The sequence below is a fragment of the Pyxicephalus adspersus genome, chromosome 1 (assembly GCF_032062135.1).
Source record: "Pyxicephalus adspersus chromosome 1, UCB_Pads_2.0, whole genome shotgun sequence".
NCBI classification, from domain to species: domain Eukaryota; kingdom Metazoa; phylum Chordata; class Amphibia; order Anura; family Pyxicephalidae; genus Pyxicephalus; species Pyxicephalus adspersus.
In genome coordinates this window covers 74,578,337-74,603,128 of record NC_092858.1, presented here as the reverse complement: position 1 = coordinate 74,603,128, position 24,792 = coordinate 74,578,337, and the positions used below count along the sequence as shown (strand labels likewise).

At 37.9% G+C, this 24,792-nt stretch overlaps 1 protein-coding gene across 1 annotated transcript in view; it reads left to right on the top strand.

Moving 5' to 3' along the window:
- The first annotated feature begins 12,011 nt into the window (after positions 1 to 12,011).
- The window catches only part of ARHGAP6 (Rho GTPase activating protein 6), a 270,011-nt gene continuing 257,230 nt past the window's right edge, over positions 12,012 to 24,792 (top strand). The window contains exon 1 of the mRNA XM_072414316.1: positions 12,012 to 13,165. Within this exon, the coding sequence (XP_072270417.1) occupies positions 12,626 to 13,165 (540 nt within the window). The 5' untranslated portion in view covers positions 12,012 to 12,625. The remainder of the gene's footprint in view (positions 13,166 to 24,792) is intronic.

Below are 24,792 nucleotides of genomic sequence, written 5' to 3'. Positions count from 1 at the left end.
AATTAATCGCGTAAGTTTACTTGGATGTTATGCATTGAAGTAACTTTTTGTAATCTTCATTATTGTTAGCTTCATCTGTTGCTACAATGTTTTTGTGACTGGTTTCTAATTAGGTTTCTGTTGTTTAGCAATTCTTCAGCGATGTTTTGTTATTTTATCCACAAATATTTATTACAAATGTCTTTCATGGTTTCCACTCCAAACTGGTACTTGACCCCACTCATTGCCTTTGTCCCATTCCCAAAGTCAGATTGTCACATATTGATATATGAATGTATTATGTACATATTCCTTTTATGAATATTTATGAATAAATTGTCATGATTTTATTTTTATTTCTTTAATAGTCTGACATTTTCTGATTAAGCTGTGGTTTTCCTTTAACATACTTCATGATTTGGTGCCACTGTTCTACAGAACTCCTGTGTTCATTTGTAGTTGTGTTATAGGTTTGTTGTCATTGTGCTGTGCTGCCTGATCTTAGCCCTATTGTATACAAACACACTTCCACTTTTTGGCCAATCAGGTTGTCAGTTAGTTGTCCAGCTGAGTTGCATACTCATTCTAACACACCTGATGGTGATGGAAGGAGGTCCAGGTTGCCAAGCACAACATCAAACCACAATGATTGCCAAGCTCACAAGCAGGGTCAGGCACTCTTAGAAACTGTTGTTCTGTTGTTGCTCCACTTAATTTTGCTCATTTAATACTGGATTGTATGCATTAATATTATGCACTACCAGGGACAAATACATTTTGTGCCAAAACCTATTTTCTTTTTCAGCCTTTCAGAGTCGATTACCATGGCTGCATTCATGAAATGAGCACAGCTGTGGGACTCCTGACAGTGTGGAATCCCCAGGCACTAGGGGTTAAATGAGGACAAGGCTCTCTATTCACCTCTAGTGCTCTGTGATTGGCTGAGCAAAGAAATGCCTGATGATGCTTTGAGCTGTCATCAGGGTTTCCCCTTTCAATCCAAGCATGAGGTTGCGGCGCCGTAAGCACAGGACAAATACAACCACTGTGGTTGACCATCCCAAACTGACCTAAGCACTCACATACAGTCTATCTACACAATCTCCTCTTTATCCAAAAACACATATGTAATGCAAAGGCCAGCCACACTCAATAAAGATTTATCAGTTTTTTTTAGTAGGTCCAATTATGTAGTTATATCTAAAGCTGATTGTACAGTGAAATTGTCATTTCTATTGTGAGCTTTAGTAATTACGTGACCATTTTGGATGAGTTTACAAAGGTATACTGTAGCTAAAATAATATGCAATGAGAGTCGAGTGAGCAGTAGCTAACCAATGTCATTTTAATAGTATTTAATAAAGAATAGGGGGTTTTGTTTGCTTTTCTGCGTGTTTTTTGCTACTAACATGAGTTGGTTTAGGAAACTCAGTGGCACTGTGATGAGATACAGTGCTTTTCATTTCAGTCTAATATATACCCAGATCCTATGAGCAAGTACTGTATGTTCTATGGTTATATTGAATTATAGATTCATATGTTCTGATTTAATTAACTTTTTTTTCCGCCCACGGTATTTTTGTGGTGTAGAGACCCAGGGCCTTCAGATTTTTAATCAAAGATGGTGCCCACACATCCTGCAGGCCCCGTGATCCTGTGTCTCCCTCTGCAAGGATTTCTCACTACAAATTCTTACAAGTCTTTAAAACTTGGAGCTTGCCCAGGCAACTACCTAAGGTTGCCTCTACCCCAACTGCAGAAATAATATCAGGGTTGGAGGCCAGCCAGAAGCTAACTCATCTTCAGATCTGAAAGCTGCCATCACTGCTATCTTCAATATCCTATTGGATAAATCCTTAACAACAGCGCTGGATATTAAGTGCATCGGGTGCATGACTCCATGTCACAGTCGTCCGCTATGCCCAGTGATGTGATCTGTAGAGTTCACTGTTTTTGCTGTAACAATTATGTGGAAAGCCTGGCTTGAAGGCCAATTTGATTTGGATGGAGCTCAAATCCACCTACTACTAGATACAGTTAGGTTCATAAATATTTGGTCAGAGAAAACTTTTTTTCAAATGTGGTTCTGTACATTATCACAATGAATTTCAAATAAAACAACTCTCATGCAGTTGAACTGCAGACTTTCAGCTTGAATTCAGTGGGTTGAACAAAAAGATTGCATAAAATTTTTTATGATGACTTCATTTCAGAGGTCAAACATAATTGGACATAAAAGCTGAAAATAAAATGTTCATTTCTAATACTTGGTTGAAAAAAAAAAAAAAAGAATTTAGTTCCTCACATTTTTATGCAATCTTTTTGTTCAACCAACTGAATTAAAGCTGAAAGTCTGCAGTTTAACTTCATCTGAGTTGTTTCATTTAAAATTAGTTGTGGTAATGTACAGAACCAAAATTGGAAAAAAGTTGTCTGTGTCCAAATATTTATGGCCCTAATTAAGTACTGTCATGCTACATACAAATGTTGTCATCCCCATCACTCTGTGGAAGCCTAAGAACAGTCTGCACTGGGTGTAAGTGACAAACTAATGCTCCAAATCATGGATAAGGACTGAACCTTTTTTCCATTTCCTGGATACTACTGAATGCCATACAGTTTGCTACTACCGTGTTTCCCCGATGATAAGGCAGGGCCATCAAATAAGACAGCCCCCCCTTTTTAGGGAAAAATGAAAAATATGAATAAAAAAATGAAAAATAAGCCACCCACCGATTACTTACCAGAATCGGGTGGTACGGTGGGTGACTCCGTGTGTGGTTCCTCCGGTACCTGCCTACTTTCATTTACTGATGATGATTACTGTCTTCCAATATGATATAGGTACTGTTATGGCGGGGAGATCTTTTAGACCTCTCCTGTCTGAGACTCAACAGTTGCACTAACACTAGTACTTTTAATGTTTTTTGTTTATAGTTGCTTAATATATATTTTTGATGTGGTTCTCTGATGTTTCCCAATCCTACTACTGTATCAGGCTTAAACTTTAGGTCACTTCTTTATTTTTGATTGTCTAATGTAGTGTTTCTGCCCCACAGTGTGGGCACGCCTCCTTACCCTAGCCATTGCTAACTAACTCCCCCAAGTAGGTAGGTCCCATTGCTTCGTGGGAATTAGGGAATTCCCTACATTTAGATATTTACTATTACAAGTTTTTTTATTCTTCCTTTTCTGATTTTTTTTATCTTTGCTTAGTCCTTCCTCTCCCATTTTTAAGCAATTCTGATTTTGCTTCTGCACCCCCCCCCCATTCTCTTATGCCTACCCTTATTTTATTGATATATTGATTTAATATTCCCCCATGGCCCATTTAAATATACTTTCCCTTAATATCAAGGGGTTAAATATTCCTAAAAAGTGGATTGCTCATTTGTGTGATTTATGCTAACAAAAAGTACATATTGCCTTTCTACATGAAACAAACTTTAAGAGAAGTAAGTCATCAAAACTCACGGACCGATACTTTTCCTGGGCATTTCTTGTGTCCATGTCTGACGCCAGACCCAGGGGAGTGAATTTTGTATTTTCTAAACACAGCCGGCATTTCAAAGACCAATGGTCAGACCAATTTGGATGCTAATGGTAAAATGCTTTTTCTGAAAAGAATCATTGGTTCTATTTTAGTTACATATGCAATAGTTTATGCCCCTAATTATACTTCAATTAATTTCTAGATCCGCCTAATGACTTCCAGCCACCAGTATGCCATGCCTCTATCCCACAAGGTTAGAGACCTTTTAAATGATTTTACATTCTACTCTCTTGTTCACAAGTCTTTTATGAGGTTTGACTTTTTTCTGATGAGACATACAGATTTACCCCTTTTCAGTGTGAGCAGGCTATTTCCCATGCAGTACAAGGACCTTTTGCCCCCTAATGGTCTAGTCCTGTGTAGGGATAGAAAATAGCCCACTCATATATTAGCAGGCTGTTTCCCATCCAGTACCAGGACCTTTTTATGCCCCCTAGGGGTCAGGTCCTGTAAAGGGATAGCAAATGGCCCACTCATATATGAGCAGGCTATTTCCCATCCAGTACAAGGACCTCATTATTGCTTTAGTGATCAGGTCCAGTATTTGAATAGGAAATAGCTCACTCATAAATGAGCAGGCTATTTCTTATCCAGCACAAGGACCTTTTCATGCCCCCTAGTGGTCAGGTCCGGTAAAGGAATAGAAAACAGCTCGCTCATATATGAGAAGGCAACTTCCCATCCAGTACAAGGACCTCATTATTCCTTAGTGGTCAGGTCTAGTAATGCAGTAGTGCGAATTACTGCATGTGTGCTACAGATCTCTTAGTGGATGTAATGAGGGATAAAACCTGGGTCTTAGACAGAATGTCTGTCATAAATTACTGCAAGGAATCCTACACAGAAATTATTAAAAATGCTGCAATTGCTCAGTCTGTTATATAAATGCTAGCAGCCTGTCTGGCTGACATTCAGGTTAAAGCAACAGGTTCTCTTTTCTAAAACAACCCTACAGACTAAAAATTTGGCTGCACTTCTATGATATACAAAGAGGGACTGTCCCTCTTTTAGATCCAATTCCCCCATTTCTCATTTTGGGTTCTTATGTACACATCTACAAATAAAAATTTTATTCCATTTGTTATTTGGAAAAGCTACCAAAAAAGGAAATACTTGTAAACAAATATAATACTTGTCGGTTTATCCAAATATTATTTGTGTATTTATTTGTTATGGTCCACAAAGACATGAAAGGGATGCATCATGTACCTCGGTATGTTGCTCTAGAACAGCGGTCACCAACTGGTGGTCCTCAAGAAAAGTTTGGTGTTCCACAGCTCTGGCCGGTGTGCCCCAAGCAGGGTTAGGTGAAGGACCTCACTGGGGGGAGCACCAGCCAGAGCCGTGGACCATGTCCCTCATATGAAAGGCAGGCTCTGGGAAGTGGGCGGGTTGTGTCTCTGGACAGAGTGAGAGGATTCTGGCATTATGATGTCACTCTGGGGAAAGTTTCTTCCCCTTCGAGTGACACTGGCTCTGATCCAGAGCTGGCAAATTTAGTGGACCCCAGGTCCAAAAAGGTTGGCAACCACTGCTCTATAAAGCATCCCTCCTCCTTTTCATCAAATGTTGGGACTGGGAGGTATGCAGATGGTGCACTAGACACTGCCAGGCATATGTTAACTTTATGGAGGTTTATATAACTTAGGATTTTAGAATACAGCTTAAAGAAGGGGAGAAAGGCATCCCATAAACTCATATCTTTAATAAATAAAGTTACCCTATCAAGGGTACCTAATAGATTCTGAACTCTTTAATTTCTAAATAGTTACCCATAACCACTAGAGAACAACTGTCTGATTATTCTAAACAATTGGGTGGGGTATGTATCCGGGTTTGCTCAATCACCCAGGTTCTCCCATGATAATCTATACTCTCAGGTCTTAATAAATCATGCCCTTGGTGTCAATCCTTAGTGGATCACAGCAAATATTTGAAAAATATAAAAAAAAAACTGAAGCCCATGAAAAATACAAACATTTTCCATCAGAAGTTTTCATGTAATGATAACAAATGTAGGTGATCTGCTATACTGTACTGTACTTCCTTGTCTTTGTATTTCTAGCACAGAAGAGGAGAAATGCCATGTTTATATTTTGTTCATGTTGTGGACATTTCTTTGAACTTACTGGATAGGTAAGGGGAAGAAGTACACAGACAGCTTACAACCTGAGCTCTAACCAATAATGATAAACATGTTATCCAAAATGAAAAAAATATTAGCATAACTCCATTTTAATAAATATTGAATTCCTGAGACAGACCTCTTTATGCAGTTTTACAAACCGGTCCAGCCACTATCTTTGTTGGAGATAGTTGATTATGATTTATGCTGTTTTTTTGGCTTTGCTGACTACATCAAGTCATGCCCCATGGGAACACATTATACTAGCAGGAAGAAGATGCAATGTCATTTTACATCTATTACTGCTGTAGAGGATATGTGATAGTTGATGCTGTTTCCTGGCTAGTAGTCCATAGGAGAGAGTATCTCAGAATCAGAAGGAATATTATCCTTTGTATCTACATAGATCAGTATTTCTTGATCTTTTCAACATGGGGGAAACCATTCAATATAGTTCAGGTTTTCAGGGAACCCCAACTAATAACTACCAGTATATTCACAGCTCACAGTACATTAGTGTGGCAGTCAGTGGGAAGAACTCTTCTTACATTGCTGGTCAGTGGGAAGAAAGCCACCCTTACAGATAGCCAGAGAAGCCCTCTGGATGAACCCTGGTTGAGAAACACTGACAGAGCATTCAAATTTTTGGTTTAAACTAGAAAAACTAATATGTGTTTAGGGGGTAGCATTTAAATGTATTAACCATTATAAATGTATTAACCATTTTAATAAAATTTAATAGGTGTGTATTTAGCAATTCTCTAAGGCTGTATTGTTTATGATGTGATCCAAAACATGCATAGTCACCAGCAAAGTGTCCCTGGAAATGATTGTTTAATGTTGGCAACACAGTATATCAAACATTACAAAAGCCAGGAGCAATGGTTGGCCAAACTGAATGACAAGCCTGCTTTGGCTGAAAGTAGCAGGGTCGCTGTATTGATATGTAGTACGAATAGTTACACCTTCTCCAGAACATTCCAGTTTTTGTCTCTCTCCCTCTTGCCTTGGAAAGACAAAGTGTTGGTGATAAGAAGCAGATTTCTTCACTGAGGCTATTTTATAGCTAAATGCTTTCTTGTAATCTGTTATGAGTGAAATACTTACGGTCTTGATTTAATATTGTAGTACTTGTCAATTCACTAGCAGTAAGATTGTACATCTGCTATCTGACGATCCCATGGGGTTTTAATCACTTAGATCACATTAGTAGGAAAACATTGATGCAAAACATCATTTTTAGTATGGATAAATCAATTGGATCAGACATTGAATGTATGTAAAAAAAGAAGCTGTTTTTTTAATTCCCTTGTCCATGATTGTATATTTGAAATGCTTTTAGTATTGAAACCCTTCAATTCACTTCACTTCATTCCACCTCATTCCAGGCCCATGGTGTTATGATAGCATGAATACTCTTCATACAGGGTCTGAATCCCAAAAATCCCTTCTAGATTTTTGGTAATTTTTTTCTATTGGTCACCTCAAACATTGATTACAATTTATTAGCTGCATGAGTTTTTTGTTTAGTAATATGTGAAAAGAGTCAACATTACTTATAATTCAACACACGCAAACCAAGATCTAAACAGGTGGGAAAAGGACCATTTTCACTTTTTTTTTCTTTTATGCAGCTTTTAGTAAGCTTTGGCTATATTATCCTAGGTGGGTTTGCTTTTGCATTGAAATTTTGTTACATGCCTCTAGGTCATTAGTTCAGTGGTTTCATCTGTCGGTTCAGCGGTGTCCTTATAAATAGATTTTACCTATTATCTACTTCCTAAAGTTTGGGGACACTGAGCCTAATTTGATGGATCACCCAGGTTCGCCCATGATAGTCTATCTTCTCCAATCTTCTACTAAAAGTAATAATACAATGGAATTAATTACCTATAGGTTGTTTCTTATTCAAGTTTGTTCTTCTAATATCTAAAAATCTTTTCTTACAGTTCTTGATATGTTTTCAGTATGTTCCCACCACATAAATGAATTGCAGATGTTTCACCACAAATGATCCTTAATAGATGTCTCATTTAAGATGATAGTTTCCTCAACAGCTCATCGAAATGTAAACTGGCTCCAACTTTATGCTTTAATGCTTCTTTTTTTTCTGATTCCTCAATACTCCAGGGACAGCATAGAATACTTTTCCTCATTTATAGATTCAGAACACACACTCTGTGTGCAGGTTTTCATGAAAATGAGGATGTCTATACATTTTCTCTGGTTATTAAGGGGGAAATCAAACGGTTTGAGGTCAGGGTTATTTTCTTTCCTTTTATTTTACACCTTTAAAAATGATGTATATTTTTATAGGGTGCACCCATAAACATGGGGTTCAAGAGGATTCTGAAAAAATATTTGAGGTAAACAAACCATTAAAAGTATTATCTTATATGTGTAAAATAAATACAAAAAATGTATGTTGATCCTGTCAGTACTGGTTATCAGTGAAATCCCAAGCAGAATCATTAGCTCTGCCAAGTTCATTGATAGAAACTACAGAACTTTCAACTATTTTTTGGAAATTAACAGAAGGGGAGCTGTTAGTACAAATCAGAAATGAGCAGCCGAGCATGACAATATAGTACAGTGATTAAGCATGGTCTAGGACAGAAAGTATGTTATGGGTGGATCTCCAAATAAAAAAAAAAGAAAAATGAAAAAGAAAACCAATTTAGACGCAACTTTGTAGGAATGGGTACTTAAGGTGAACTGATCAATGGCATGTTTGCTGTTGGCTGATCTGCTATAATGACCTTTGTGGCTCCTGCTGGTTGATCTGCTTTGTGAAGTGCCATTTCTGCTGCTGGCTTCCTTGATTTGAAAAGAGCCATGTCGGGTTGTGACTGATCTGCTTTGATTAGTTTTATGTAATCTGCTGACTGGTCTGCGTCGAGGAGTACCATATCTGCGTCCAAATGTTGTGCTGCAAAGAGAACCATATCTGATTCCACCTGATCTGCTTTGAGGACAAGCATGTCTGCTGCTAGCCGATCAGCTATTAGGATCTTTGATGATGACAAGCTAGTAAAAGTATCACATAAATCTAAACTTGTTCACCAGTGTTGAACATCTCATTATTTAAAACCACACAGGTAGCTCAGTCACCTTGATCCAATCATCCTGGAGTCATAAATTGTGTGAAGACAGATAATGAAAGTGAACAAGAACAGTTGGGGTTAAAGTTTTTGAAATGCCCAATCTGCATGGTGCTATGAAATCCTAGATTTGAATCAAAATGATTATATTAAATATTTACATATGCTTGTATCGCTAGTCTGAACATAGCAGTTGGGATTTTGTCAGAATAGCAAAACACTGAGACCAACAACTGCTTCCCTTTAATGAATTGATCCCTTGTTGGCCTGGTCCAGGCAATAAGTATGTGACCCCATAGGGAAAGATAAATGGTCTGTTTGTGCTCCTGTTGCTAGTGACTTGTAAATAACAGATCACCATCCTCAGACCAGTTCTAACATGGCTTTCTATCTTTTATACCTCCAGTTTTTGAGTAGCCAAAATTTCTGATCATGTAACATAATACTAAGGCTATTCAGGTGGCTGGTGTAGTTAAAATAACCAAAAACTGGCTAGAGTTTCTGAAATTTAGCACTGACAGCCCAAATGCTTCCTATATGTACCTAAAAAGAAACATCTATGGGGAAAGAATGCAAGATAACCAATAGAGACTTCTATCTCTGAAAATGGTTGTGGCCTGGCTTTCATTTTAATATTTTTGGTCACCAGAACAAGAATGCAAATAACACTGACTTTGCTCTAATCTTCTGATCTTCAATTTTTTTTCCAGATTATAAAATAATAAAATTAGTGGTCAGCCTAACAGTCATGCAATACACATTTTATTAAGGAGATCAGCAAGGACTGCTGTCATAGTGCTGAAGGTTTGACTTCATTCCTGCATGTCCTGTATAGTTGTGTAAGACGTAGTTTAAGTAACAAACACTAGAGGGCGTGCCTATACATTGCTTTTAGCAATGAGTTAATAGTGGACACAAAACAGAGTCCCTCTACCTTTCTACATTACATCATTTGATAGATGAGATTTCAGTGCTTTGAATTCTTTTATGTTAGATTTGACAATCTGCCAGCATTGTCAACGTTACTTTATTTATCTTAATTTAAAGGATCCAGTTTGGCTGAAGTGCTAGTAAGTATGTTTTATGCACTTAAACTAATATCTTTTAATCTAACTGCAAAATTTAAACCAGAAACTTCAACAACATTCTCCTTTTAGATAGAATATATCTGTGAAACATCTGATGTTATCTATTGTTTGTTCTGAGGTCTCTTTCCTAAGGTGTTTAAAATGAGAGCATTGGTGCCTGTTCCTGCTCGCATAACCTTGCATAAATTGATTTTATCTTGCCCTGAACAGTGTGTGCAACTGAACAGATTGAATCCTGTTCAGTTTCTTAGATTAGCAATAGTGAAAGGAAACGATGATATAGATTGCTGAATGATTTATTAGATTTTTTTCTTATCAAGACAGGTAAAAACATACATTGAAATTCCATTCTATGACTAGTATTTTTCTTGATTAGAGACTAGGCTATACCGGGAAAAACCTACCTCTTTTAACATTTTTTGAGCTAGAGTGGTCAAAAGTTTAAAACTATATTTTCTATATTTTTGTTATATTTTACCCATGTCCCTCGCCTGCCAGGAAGTGAGGAAAAATCCTTCACATGATGGAAATAGGAACCAGACAAAGACCCTCTATGAAATTAAGTTTTAGCTAAAAAGTAGATTTATAGGCAAACTCAGAAAATACATATATAAGCTAAAGCAGCAAATGGTTTGAACCCAGTAGATCATTCTTAAATAATTCAGTTCTTGACTCTGATGATGTCTTCTAAGGTTAATTGCGTTGGGAGGAATTAAATTGGCATGTGACATCACTAAGCTTTGACACATTATGCTTCCACACTTTCCGTTTCTGAAAGGTGATCTGTTTTCTATTCTGTGATTCAAATAAGCATACATCATTATTCTGCAATGTTTGTTGGATAATTATTTTGAGGTACCACATGGGTGTGGCAACATATGGGCTTGTCTGTTCAGATGGTCTGTTCAGTACATACTTCTTGGGCAATTGCCACTGGAATAAATGCCCCACAGGAATATTTGTCCTCTATCCAAAATTTGGATTTTTCTTGATTTCAGTCTTGGTACCAATATTCAGCATGGGATACAGTATAGAAAGGGTGAATGTTCTCAAGATAGACACAATAGAAACAAAACTTTTTAAATGTTCAAATTTTTCACTACTCAATTCAGTTCTGAGCTTCACTTATAATAGCAAATGCTTTTAAAGGAAACAGAGTACTTGGAGACCTACTGTTCCTGCTTTCATTTCTTTCATTCTAAAAATGCTTGATACTTGGCTGTAATGTTGATTAAATATACTGAGGACTTTCCCAGTTTCTGTCCTGGAAAAAGAATAATAAATGCCTTTTTATAATTATTACTAAACAGGATTTATATAGCACCAACATATTGTGCAGTGCTGTACATTAAATAGGGGTTGCAAATGACAGACAAATACAGACAGTGACACAGGAGAGGACCCTGCCCTGAAGAGCTTACAATCTAGGAGGTGGATCTCACATAATAGGAGGGGAGACATGGAATGATGTGAAATAGTGAGGGTTTTATCAGAAAGGAGAAGATATAGATATATATATGGTAAATTTTACCATAAGCTGCACAACACCATGGTATTAGAAATCCAGTTAACAAAAACTAAACATTGTTAGTCTAAGACTGTGTTTCTCAAAATTTTTAACATGATGGAACCCCTTAAAATAACTTTCAGGTCTTCATGGAACCCTTACTTCAATTATTATATCCACTAACAGTACATTAGTGTGGTGGTCAGTGGTAAGAATGTGCATGTTCCATTGCTGGCTATTGGGAAGGCTGCCACGCTTACAGATACTCTAAAAGATCATTGGTGTCCATTAACCTGACCTAAATTTCACAAATTGCTCATTGTTTAAGGAACCCCTAGCAACGTTTGGAGGAACCCTGGTTGAGATACACTGCTCTAAAATAATAAATCATTCTAATTCTTAATATTTAATACTCTGAACTGAACAGCAGTAAATTTGTTTTTTTTTATCCTCTGTCTGCCTTTATCACAGAAGGCTGACTCACAAGCACAGACATCCCCTCTTGATGCTAAGCATGTCCCTTTATCTTCAACTACTTCAAGTATTAGATAGCAAGCTGCTCATTATGCCTCAAAGACTTTCTATGTGCTGAAGAAGTATGCATTCAGATGTAACTTACTGCTCTGAGTTTAAACATGTATTTATGCAGAAGGAACTATATTGATATTTGTGTAGATTTCTGAAATCATGCAATCACTTTACTTTTATTAGTTCCTATGCAGGGTATTGTGTAGTTATGGGTGATGGAATTGTTTAAGGTCAGAACTACAGGATGGATAAATCAGGAAAATGCAGCTGGAAAGCAGGTAAATGAGGAGAGGTGGCAGTACAGCTGATTGCTGGAGTAATGCTGGGAGGAGTGACTGGGTGAGCTATGTTAGGAGACAGAATACCAGTTTCTTGCTGTCCTTCCCTCCCCTTCTTATCCTTTGTAAACCAGCTCTCCTGAAGGATTCCTGCACTGAGGCTTGAAAAAATGAATTAAGGAATGTGACTGAAGATTTGCAATCCAGAAAAAAAAAGGCAGTCCTGCGCTGGCTTTAAACTTATTGTAATATTTAAGGCATTTGCTATGGGACTTGAGGAAAACATGCTGTTTTTGGAGACAAGATGGAATAACAGTCTATCCTAAATTCTGCTGGCATCGCTCTCATCTGACGGAACATCTGTGAGCCTCGTAAAGACAGCATTTCCCCAGAGTGGTGTACGATCACCTCACATTGGAAAATAAAGCATCTCTACGACAGAAAAGTCGCAGAGCTAAGAGGAAGAATGTCAGGACAAAACTTGTTGAACAGCGTGTTTTCATGCTCATCCCCAACAGCACCAAAAACTCTTTCCAAGCACCGACTTCGGCAGACAAGAAGCCTTGACCCTGCCATTATACGCAGTTATAGCAGCGAAGGAGATGAACAGCCACCTGTTCAGCAAGAAGAGCTGAATGCTGGACCACCTTTGCTGGAAAGCAAATGGAAGGAAATAGATTGCTATCCCATGTCTGGAAGCATGTCCGTATCATCGGTGGAACTTATGTCCAAATCTATGCGCCTAAAGCAAAAAGCAGGGCTACTTGGATCATTTTCAACCCCAACAACTCCACTGGAAAAATCACCTTCTACCAGCTTTCACTTTGACTATGATATAAGGGGAATTAAGAGGAACACTGCCTGGGACCTGCCCTTTCTGGCTCGCAGCCCTCTGGCTCTCACCCCCAGTGGCAGCACCAACAGCATCTTCTCACCTAGAAAGTGGCTACAGCAGAAAAAAGTGCAGAACCAGATAAGTCAGTCCTACATGCTTTGGAAATGTGAGGTAAGACGAGACATTTTTTATTGTAATATTGAAATTTGGTCACTGCAACAAACAACCTGCATTAGGCACAAATCTCATAGCTTTAACACAAGGATAAGGAACTTTAATTTAGCCACTTCCCACTGGACTCGAAACAAAGATCCTTATCCTGGTGTGTTAGCTTTGTGAACTGAGCCTTTTAGCAATGTGTAAATCATATGTAAACAAACAATTGTCAGCGTCACTTATTGGATTATCAACACAAACTTCCAAGGATAGTAACATGGTAGCTGTCACTGTCTTGTGTGCAGACTTCAGGGCTGTCATCCTTATCCTGGTTTCACTTCCCGAGTCATTGACACTCAAGCAGACAAGACCAGGTCAATACCTTGCTATGGGCTCTATTTATAAAAAAACGGAATCAGACATTCCCTTGTGGGAATCTTCCAGGTCCTTGTGTTGCAATGTCAGTATATGATTCCCTATTTAATAAAGAGCTCTGTGCGGAGAAATTGCAAACCAGCTCTGGAACTTGTAACTTTAAAAACAAAGCAACATTTACATTTTACTTTGCTCACAGAATCATTAAAATAGCCAGCAGCCTAAAGGGAAATGGCATATTTATTAAAAAGAAGCTTGCACATAATTAAAAAGTATAAGTGTAAATGTTAGTAGCTGATCACAATTGTAAATTTTAGTTTAGGGAAAAGTAATTTGACTTCTTAGGGCTTCTTGTCAGTAATATTACTGACATGCATTATACCCAGCCTTTGTCCCATCCCCCATATCCTAAAATACATGGAAACTATGGAACAATACATTGTTCACAGCTACAGGACAAGTTTAAATATATTGCCAAATAACCTAAGTGATTCATTTGTTACAAAGAACCACTATCGATATTCACTGCTCTACGCACATCTTGGACCCTCCCATTTATAAAAGTTGGGCCACAGTGTGTAGTTGTCAGAGTTCACTTAGCTTAATGTGGCAGGGAGAGCGCTGTGATTGAAGGTGCGATGATCATGAGGCTTTCACTGGGTTTTTATGTGTTTAATACCAAACTTTTTCAGTTCTGTTGCATTCTGCCAACTGTAGAATCCCAAAGCAGACCCACATTTTTTTTATTTTAGGCAGTGGTATGACTGAGGTTTCACTATTGTTTAAACCTGCCTTTAAGTGCAGAATTACCTTTTCTTCCAGCTGATACCACATGTGTGAGATACATAGATCTGTCTCTTGTGTAAACCGAGCAGTGGTTCCTATGCCTTGAAATCTGCAATGTACCAGCTCATCATCATCAGTTACAGTGTTTGCAATAAAAATACAATTTTTCTGCATTCTTTACATACATTTGTAATATTGCATAAAAATGGCATGTGCTTGTTTTGTGCCTAAGTCTTTAATAGGAAACTATGAAAGCTCTGTAATTTGAGGATTATGTTTGCATGTTTATAACTGTGTAGTTAAAACTATATTTATTACTTAGATTGATTGTGGCTAGGATTATGTACTGTCACTAGTATGTTTCACACTTTAATGTTCATTGGAAAAATTAATCGCAGAATAACAGAACAATTTGCCATATGCAAAGTTTTACAGTAAGGTTATCAAAACCAAATAAACAAACAAAAGATAAAGGGATAACCACAATGACATATACAAGTATATCACTTGTAACAATAAAGTCAACAAGAAATCTGTAAGCATCTGAATGTTTAAACATCACCCATATTAACCATGTGTCCAAAGATTTATCAGTGTACCAGAAGAAATAGCTCTGTTCTCTTCTAGCATAAGTGAAAGACCAAATTATTGTCTCTACAACAGTACAGGTGGCCTCTGAATATTTTTTATTACATAAACCATACCTTGATTCCTTTTCCAGTGTACTTTTTACCTGGTAAAACAGAAATTGTGGACAAGCTCCTATTTATGTTGTACTTGTATTTATTTAGTGCCTACATATTACACAGCACTTTATAAAGTATTTTTTTGCAAAGTTTTTTTATTTTGAGTAAAAGAAAATATGATATGGTTAGATACCCCCGGCATTGGGGGGGGGTGGCGGTCCCTTTCTTGGTTAAGTTGTTTATCGATTGATCCGTCAGATTTAGATTGTTGTGTGTGTGTGTGTGTGTGTGTGTGTGTGTGTGCACTTGTTAGAAATTGTCATGGCTCAGCCAGACAACACACAAATATATCTAAGGCATTTTGTTGCTTTGGATAGAGGGAGGAAAAATTAGAACCCGTCAGATATTTAAAGCTGTCTGAGTCTCCCCATTGTGGAGACTCTTCCTCATTTCCTATCTCCCTGCAACAAGGACAGGAAAAAAGGCATGATTTTCTAACTGATACACAAACAGAAATAAAATAGCTTTTTTTTATTATACAGTATTTATTTAGTCCAGACATATTACGCAGCACTTTACAAAGTCCATAGTCATGTCCCTCAAAGGGGCTCACAATCTAATGTCCCTACCATCATCATATGTCAATAACAGTCTAATGTCAATATGGGGGATGCCAGATAACCTACATGCATGTTTTTATAATGTGGGAGTAACCCGGGAAAGCCCACACAAACACACGGAGAACCCGCAAACTCCATGCAGATAGTGCCGTGGCCTAGCACTATCTGAGACCTAGCACTGCTAAGGTCAGATTGCTGACTTCTGGGCCAACCATGCTGCCCATCATAATGGGGAAGGGTGAGAACACAGGAAAACAGTAAGGGACACTTTCCCTAAAGTGTATGCAGACAGCAATGAAACCTGCCAGAGGTTCTCTTCCTTCTTCATGATATAAATGCTAACAAAAAAAACTTTGGCTGGAGCTGGTCTTTAAATCCTATAACAATAATATTATGTTCTAAGCATTTATGTAGGTTAGATCATTTTTAGTCCTTTAATGTGATCTGTTTCTACTGTAAGTTTATAAAGCATTTTGCATGTGATACATTTTCTGTATTATACAAATATATTTATCAAATAATGTCGATAGCACTGGGTATCATTTGGTGTATAGGCACCAAGCCAAAGCCTGGGTTTGGACCCTCCTTAACATGTTGCACCCATGAATTTGTGTACAGATCCACATGTGCTCCCACTTATTACTGATGCAGCTCTATTATATACTTACCTCCCCGGAGCCAGAGCTACCCTTTATACTTTCGTCTGTCAGCCACAGAAGTGTTTGTTGGATGCTATACAGCTGTTCTATTCTACAGATCACTGCATGTGTCACAATAGTTACTACAGTCTTTAGTTCTGATCCCAATATTTATAGTCAAACATGCTTTATTCCATGCTGTGAATAGACTGTGCTTGTTGCTAAATCCTGAGTTCTTGTAGATATGATAAATAAAATGAAGGATTTGCTTGATAAATTGTCATACAGTGTTTTTGTTATCTCCCACAATTGACAGTATTATAAACTTATGAAGGCTTTTGTGTAGTACTTTTGTTGGAAAACTGCTGCAGATATGACTCCTTCAAGTCAAGATGTTGCTGGACACAAGTCTGATTCCCTTAATGAAAAACAGCAGTAATGTGGACCAATGTTTTATAAACAACTTGCGTACACCTTGAACAACTATTCTGTACTTATTTTGCTCGTTTTTGTGTTTAACCATTTTATTATGTATTATCTATTAACTTGAGTTTTTATTTGGCTTTTTTCACAATTTCTCTTTCTTCTAAAAAAACAAAACAAAAAAAACTTGAATTTTATTTGTTTAAACGCATATGTATTTCTTTTATTTTTTAAGCACCATTTAAAGGTGATTTTTTTTTTATTTAGTTTTACTCTTCTAATCGTGCATCCATAATGAAGCCAACAGCCCACGTTGTTCTCTCTTGCTGTGGGATCGTTATTTTTTCACACACAGTTAGGAGCCAACTGACCTAACTGCATAGTTTTTTTGGAGAGTGTGGGGGAACCCAGCGTGCCCAGAGGAAACCCACATAAACAATGGGGGAATATGCAAATTTGGAGCCGATAGTATCTTAGCTGATATTTGAACCTGAACCCCTGCATTTACCAAGGCAAATTTCTGCCTTTTACCTTTGTTTTAAGGGCAGGTTTACATATGTCATTTACTTGCTTGATTTTGTATGGCAAGGACTCACACAGCAGGGCTGGTTCAAACAAAAGACAGCATTTGACAGCTGACAACAGTGAGCGCTACTTGTATCAGTCACTGCAGCCCCTTTTCATTTCCTGTGAGGGCTGCCACAGGGATACACTACATGTCATGTCTTCCCATGCAGCAGTGTTGCCTGGCGCAAAGAATAGGTAAAAGCACCACAACCTCATTGCCAGTGGGAATGAGCCCTAACAGTAAAGATGATAACATTTTCTCCACGTGGTTACACTGGTATTTGACTTTCTTACCAAATAATTGATTCCACAAATGGCCAAATGGATGAGTTTACACCGTGACCTAGATGATCTAAGGGGAGTGGAGATTCATTGTGTTCTATCATATTATTTTTTATATTTAAATATTCAGGTGGCACCGGTGACAAGGTACAGGAAAGCATTATCTTTATTGTTCTTGTTTATAGCTAGAAGCAATTTAACGAGATCATGTTTGTGCTTGAGACGTGAAAACATTTTATATCATTATTCCTGCAGCCAGCATAAAGGACACACACGCAGGATCAGATATCTGGAGCTGTCTTATAAACAGGTGAGTGTCTTATTTTAATTATTTTTTTAAAAATCGGGGGTGGCTTACTTAATGGGGATGTCCTAAAATCGGGGAAACAGGGTAGATATTGTTGTCATGTTTTTTTACAAAACTCACCATGCTATGACTAAAACTAGTGTTCTTGTTTGAGTTTGACCTGAGCATCAGCCATTTAATTCAGTTTTTAGAGGCTAGCACAAGACCAATATTCAGCCAAAATTTGTTTAACAAAGCTGCCTCTCCCATGGTGTGCTAGTGCACCAACGAACAGTGGAGAACGAGCAAGAAATCGTGGCAACCGTCCCTGGTTCTAGTGCTTTGGCAGGCATGTTATTGGATGCCTTGATCAGGTGCTAAATGTCCCACCAGACCCTAAAAAACACACAGGCATGTAGGGTAGTGTTAGGGTGCCAGTACTGCAGTTTTCTTTTACTGCATTGTGAGAGAGCTATCAGTGCGGAGACTGGAAGCTGGACAGGGTACTGCAGTTAGGATTGGGCTTTTTTTCCACCTTATCATTTTATCTACTAGTCCGTTCTCTGCTTTTTATTAAACACTGAGATACATACTGCACACATTTTCTTACTTCTCTTGGGAGTGGATCTTGAACTAGAACTGGCCAGCTCTGGTTCAGACTGTTAGTCTGGTATGTCTGACCATTGTAACCTACAAATTATATAAACATCCTTTTTGCAACTACACTGTTTCTACAATTACAAATAATGGATTGTTTTATTTTATAGAGTGGTATGTTGAACTCTAGCTGTCATGATTTTTGTGAAGCCACCCTAAAAAACAAATTGGTTATGAACATAAGTGTGCATCCTTTTGCAGCTGAATAGTATGTACAGTTCCACACAGAAGTGCTTTATTTTATTGTATACCATGAAGAACTTGCTGTCAGAAAAGCTACCCTGAAAATAAATTAGGATTAGTCATTTAGGTAAACAGGTTGGTGTGCGTCCTTTTGCTAATACACATTGTACAGTTCTAAAGAGAATAGATTTTTTATGTGTAATGTTTAAATTGTGAAGCCACCTTTTGACACAGATCACCCAGTTTCTGGTAAGCCATTAACAAATTCAAAGTTCTCTAATCCCATTCTCTAAAGCAATCCACAATGAGCAGTTAGACGAATTGTTTTAGCTTTCAATCTCAGGTCTGTTGATTGAAGAGTCGAAACAACCAGAGGGAAAGGATGAAGACATTAATTGCACTGATGCCCAACCATTACAGATTGTGTGCAGATTGTGTCAGTGTGTGTGGTCTACTTTTCAGCCAGCACTGCTCCACTGTTTAATGACCACAGCCTTCTGTGTCCCTGGCTACCGCCCTTCTATGTAAACATGAGCAGTTTGCTACATTTTTACTTAGTTGGCAGAAGAGTGGAAAGGAAGCCCCACATAATTTTGGACTTGCTTCAGTTGGAGCTTACAAAGCTGAGGCCTCTCTCTTATTCCTCATGGGAAACGACTAGGCAAATGCTGGTATGTTAAAGCAGTGTTTCTCAACCAGGTTTCCTCCAGAGGTTGCTAGGGGTTCCTTGAGCAATGAGCAGTTTGTGTCTTTCAGGTCAGTTTAATAGATACCATTGATCTCTTTGGCTATATGTAAGATTAACATTGTTTCTATTAGCCAGCAATGTAGGAGGCTTTCTTCCCACTGACCACCACACTAACATACTGTTAGTACATACTGAGTTGTGATTTTAGTAAATATAGAAGGGGTTCCCTGAGGACCCTAAACATTTTTAAGGGATTTGCCCCATGTTCAAAAGGTTGCAAAAAACTGCGTTAGTGGATTGGGTGTAAATCACATGCTTGTCACACGTGCTATGTATTTTCTTTGCTCTTGGCAGCCAAATGGAATGGAGGAGTAGTGAAGTAAAGGTGCTGCCCGGAGTCCCTGATAAGGAGTGTCTATTCCTCTTTTACGGTCATGCACTTTAATCTTCTTTAGTTTCCCCTTATTTTAGGGGTGATATACCCCACTACATTAAATGTATTATTTACCTATTAAAATTTTTTTTTTGAAAAAAACATTCAATCCAACCTCGCAATTGTCCTATATGTTGTTTTGGAAAGCTACTATAAATGAAAAGTAAATGTGTTCTTCTTCCTTATCCTCAACATATCTAAAATAACCTCCACCAACAGGAGGTTTTTTTTCATACACTTTCTAACTTAACTTTTTAACTCAATACAGGTAGTCCCCGAGTTAAGGATATCTGACATAGGGATGACTCCTAGATGATAGGAATGGGGCTTCCCTGCTCACTCATGTGCAGGACAGAGGCCTAATTGGGGGGAGGGGGCGGTTTGCATGTTCTCCAAGCTCTTGTAACTCTTTAGTGATCAACAGAAATTCTGCAGTTGTTTCTTTTTGCATGTCAAAGCACAGCTTGCTCCAGAACCTAATTAATGTCTAGGCTCCATAAAGTTTTTTTTTGTTTTGTTTGTGATTAAGTCACATTGGAGATTTTATACAGTAAATGACACCATGCTGCCTAATAGGTTGAAACAACAATCTGTCCTAATTGCATTCATTAAAATAATGTACCTGTTCCGATTTACAAATGCAAGAACAAACGTATAATCCCTATCTCATATGTAACCTGGAGAATACATTTATTCTCTTTCTAACATATGTATCAGAACGGTGTCTGTGACAGAACTGAGATTGTGTGTACATGACTGATAGGGAAATTGTTCACTTACAAATACAAGTTGACCACATTATTCTGTATCTATTATTTCTAATCAAACTATAATACACATGATATATATTTCAATAACTAGGGACCTATGCATACGTCTCCTTTTACTTGCAATATAACACAAACATTTGGTTGCATGAAAATGTCTGTCTTATGTGGCTGATTCATGTGTGTGTGGTGCATAAGGCCTATTCACACCTACGTTTGAGGGTTACTATCCACATTCTTGTTTTTATCCATAGTAATTCATATCTGTACAGTTATGTAGAAGAAATGAAAGCTATATGTAATGCACGCGGGTGTGGACCCACTGTGCCACTGACCTGGTCTTCACTAGAGCCTCTGATGGTGAGGATAGGCCTGGGCCGCAGGGTAGCTGCCAGGTGCCACTCCAGAGCAATCCCCGGGTCAGTGGCAGCTGACCAGAGGGGTCAGGGTACTCGGTGCAAGAACCGAGGGGGCTTGTGTGGCCAAGAGGGTATAGGAGAGGTGGCAATCAGACAAAGTCCATGAACAAGATCCGAGGTCAAAGTCAGGCGGCAATCAGGCAAAAGTTTATACACAAAATCTGAGGTCAGGGTCAGGCGGCAAACAGGCAAAGTCCAACGGTTCGGTAAACAAGATCTGGTACACAGCAAGGCAGACAGAAGAAGCACCTTTGCACTTGGAGTTAGACAAGCTAAGACCATGAGATTGCTCAGGCAACTTCCTGTAGTAGGAAGTGCCTTTAAATACCTGCAGAGATCCAGCCATAGGCTGTAGAAACAGAGGGCGTGTATGTGTTGCCTCATGGATGAAGAGAGACACACCCACGCCAGCTCAAACACCAGTGCAAGTGTCCAGCAGGAAGGAAACTGTGGCATGGAACACAGGTAGTGGGGTTACACTACCTGAAAGATAGGACCCGGCGCCTGTACCTGCAATTAGGAGCAGCTGCGCGGGCACGACCCGCAGGGCTAACACTATACTAATCCATTTGTACAGTATGATAACACCTTGGAGATATGCTTTAATACTGAATTGACAACAGTTAACTAAATGTATGTAAAGAGAGAATAACTCCAAAAGAGCAAAAACCCAGGAACCCCCTGAGACTTATAGGTTTCATACCAATAAATAGGACCCTTTAAATGTGTAAAACTCGCACAGACTGCAGCCTACCACTTCGAGCTGGGTAACACTTTTCCAATGGCGCCCGAAATTTATCTGATGGGTTTATAACTCAAAGTTTAAAAAGAGGGATAGCATGTTGATAAAATGTGTGATGGAACTAGGTTGAAAGCCTTCTCCAAAAAGTATTGGCCTTTGTTAATGCTTTCCTATTTTCTTCCATAGTTTTTATATTGGGAATACATTCTAAAGAAGGCAAACAGGCAATGTCCTGGGTGTCACTGCAACAGGTACTCAGGGTTCATCTCCTCAATAGAAACATGAAACACGATCAGGTTATGAATGAATATCAGAAGATCCTGCTCTGGATTCTTCAGTCTACGGCTTTTGTGGCCATACCATATAAGTTCTAAGCAGAAATCATTCTGGACAAAATTCAAACATGTGACCCTGCTACAAGGTGAGATCATTTGTTAACATTACCTTCCAAAGAAATCTGCATTGTAGACCTTTTTAATGCATACTTTCAGGAGGAGGCCTTTGGGTTGAGGTGTAGCAAGGTACAGATGTGGAATATTTAGACTTTTTTAGAGAAGGCTTTTTGTGTTTATAGAGAAGGCCTGCACATCTGTTTTTTAGTTCCCTTTTAACTTTGTAACTTTGTTTGTAGGATTACAAAAAACAATTTTTTTTGTAAATTCCCCAATAATTCTGCATATTACAAATGGTTACATTATGACCGTTCTCTTCTTCTTTTTCCCATAAGTAACCTACTTTCATTATTTGAGAATAATAAATGCTGCAGAAAAAACAACCCAGATGTTTCTGGCTCACAAAAAATATTTGAATCTACTACTTGAAGGTAAAAATAGAACACTGAATGAGAATGTCTGAGTGTGAAAAGCAATAAAATTGTTCCTTTTGGATGAAATGCCAATAAACAATATCTCTTAATATTGTATTCTGTATGGCATGCTGGTATATTATATATTTGTATAGATAGATAGATAGATAGATAGACAGACAAAGATAGACAGACATGTTTAAAAAGCCATAAAATGAATGGCTGTCTGGAGATTTTCCATTTCACAAGGCATTCCAACAGAGCTGGACATTTTCTAACCAATTTTAGACATCTATTTTTAAGTCAATGCACATGTAATCAGAGCTTAACCTTGAAATGACCTTACATGAGCTGTAATGTTACATAGCTGTTAAAATTCTTTATTTTTGTTTTCCTTTCTTATGTATGTTGTTAACATTTAAGTTTAGGCCAGTATGACATTTATCCTTGATAAGTATGATTATTATTGTTATTAATATTATTAAACTGTATTTATAAACGTCTTACACAGCTCTGTACATTAAATAGGGGTTGCAAATGACAGATATAAACAATGACACAGGAGGAATAGAGGACCCGGCCCAAAGGAGTTTACAATCTAAGAGAGAAATGGCATCATAAGAAATAAATATGGCCCAGAATGTATGGAAGAATATTTTATTGAAATTGTCTATGTGTGTATTCAGTTCATAGGGTTGGAGAAATTCATTATTTGTTTATTTGTTCAATGCCCCATCCTATATAATTTGCAAATATGGCTACATGTATAAAGTCAGTTGCTGATCCATTTTGAAATTAAAGAATTGGTCTAATTAAATGTGCTTTCCAGTAAGGTGATCATCTAAAAACTGCTGGTCAACAACATATTTAACATAATCCTACATTTTAGCATAGAACAGAAAACTTTTCAAAACTTGGAAGAATAAGTAATGCACAAATTACACTGGAGAACTCATTTTTTGTTGAGTTTGATCCTACACTTGTTTTTTGGGTGGTAAATTACAGAAATTACCCCAGTTTTTTGCTATCACATTCAGTTTTTAGGATACAGGGTATCATCCATTTTTGTCAAAAAACATACAAATTTTACAAATAATGAAAAAATAATGAATTAATATTTTGAATGTACTGTTTATTTAAATTTCTTTTGTTCATACGACATATGATTTATTGTTACTCCATGATGTTTTTTTTACACTCAAACATTTGAATATTAATCAGGTAAGCGGTTAAGGTAAAAATTTACGCTTATAGCTTTTCCTGGAGTGTTCAGCGTTAGGATAAACCCGCCGGATGCTCCAACAATAGTCAACCATCATATGCATATCCCATCTTCCCTGATACCATCCTTCCATGACCTTCAAATCTTGGTGCAATCGTTCACATTGCTCATCACTGACTGCAACAAGGTTTTCCGGCAAGTTAGAAAGATTGCAGAAAATGCACTTCTGACATGGTTCTAATTAAAAGTTCATCTTTGATGAGCTGCTAAATCTGTGGACTATCAAACACACTGGCCTTTTTTTTTTTCAAATGACAAGATGGGAAATGCCAAAATGATGTACTTTAAAAAGTCTCCTTTAGTTGGCAAAGCTTTAAGGAACTGCATTCTTAGACCCAGTTTGTGCAGAGGCTGGAATATAATGTTCTTTCTATCAACAAGTGGCTCATGTAGAATGTTTGGATCACCTGGTTTTAGGGTGATTCTTGAAGGCCAATTCCTTTCCACCCAAGGCCTCTCACAAGCTCTGCTGTCCCACATGCATAGAGAACAGGGATACTTGGTGTCTCCGCGTTGCTGACCGAGAAGGAAGCATACCATTTTAGGGTCATCACAGATGACCCAATTGTGTTAGTGATATTGCAACAACTCAATGACTCTCTTGATGTCTGCATATTCTTCAAAAAAAGAAAAAATGAATGGCCAGTTGTGATTGATCCAAATATATTGTCATTGTGAAGGAGGACACTCTTTAAGCCCTGCTTTGAGCTATCGATGGATAGTGGCCATTCAGTTGAGTTATAGATTGGAATTCCCCATTCCTCCAAATAAAATAGGTATGTTATGACAATGGCAATACACAAAGCCACTGTCAGTTCTAAAGTACTGCAGAAATGCAATTTCTCTGGTTTGAAAGTACAATACCTGAGTTCCCTTTTCAAGTAAGCTTTTCCCACGCAATATTGATGCTAGGAGTTCTAAAGCCTTCTTCGATAGTCCCAAATCACGTGCAAAATCACTCAACTCGTGCTGGTCAAATCCCTTAGGAACAGAGTTCAAACTC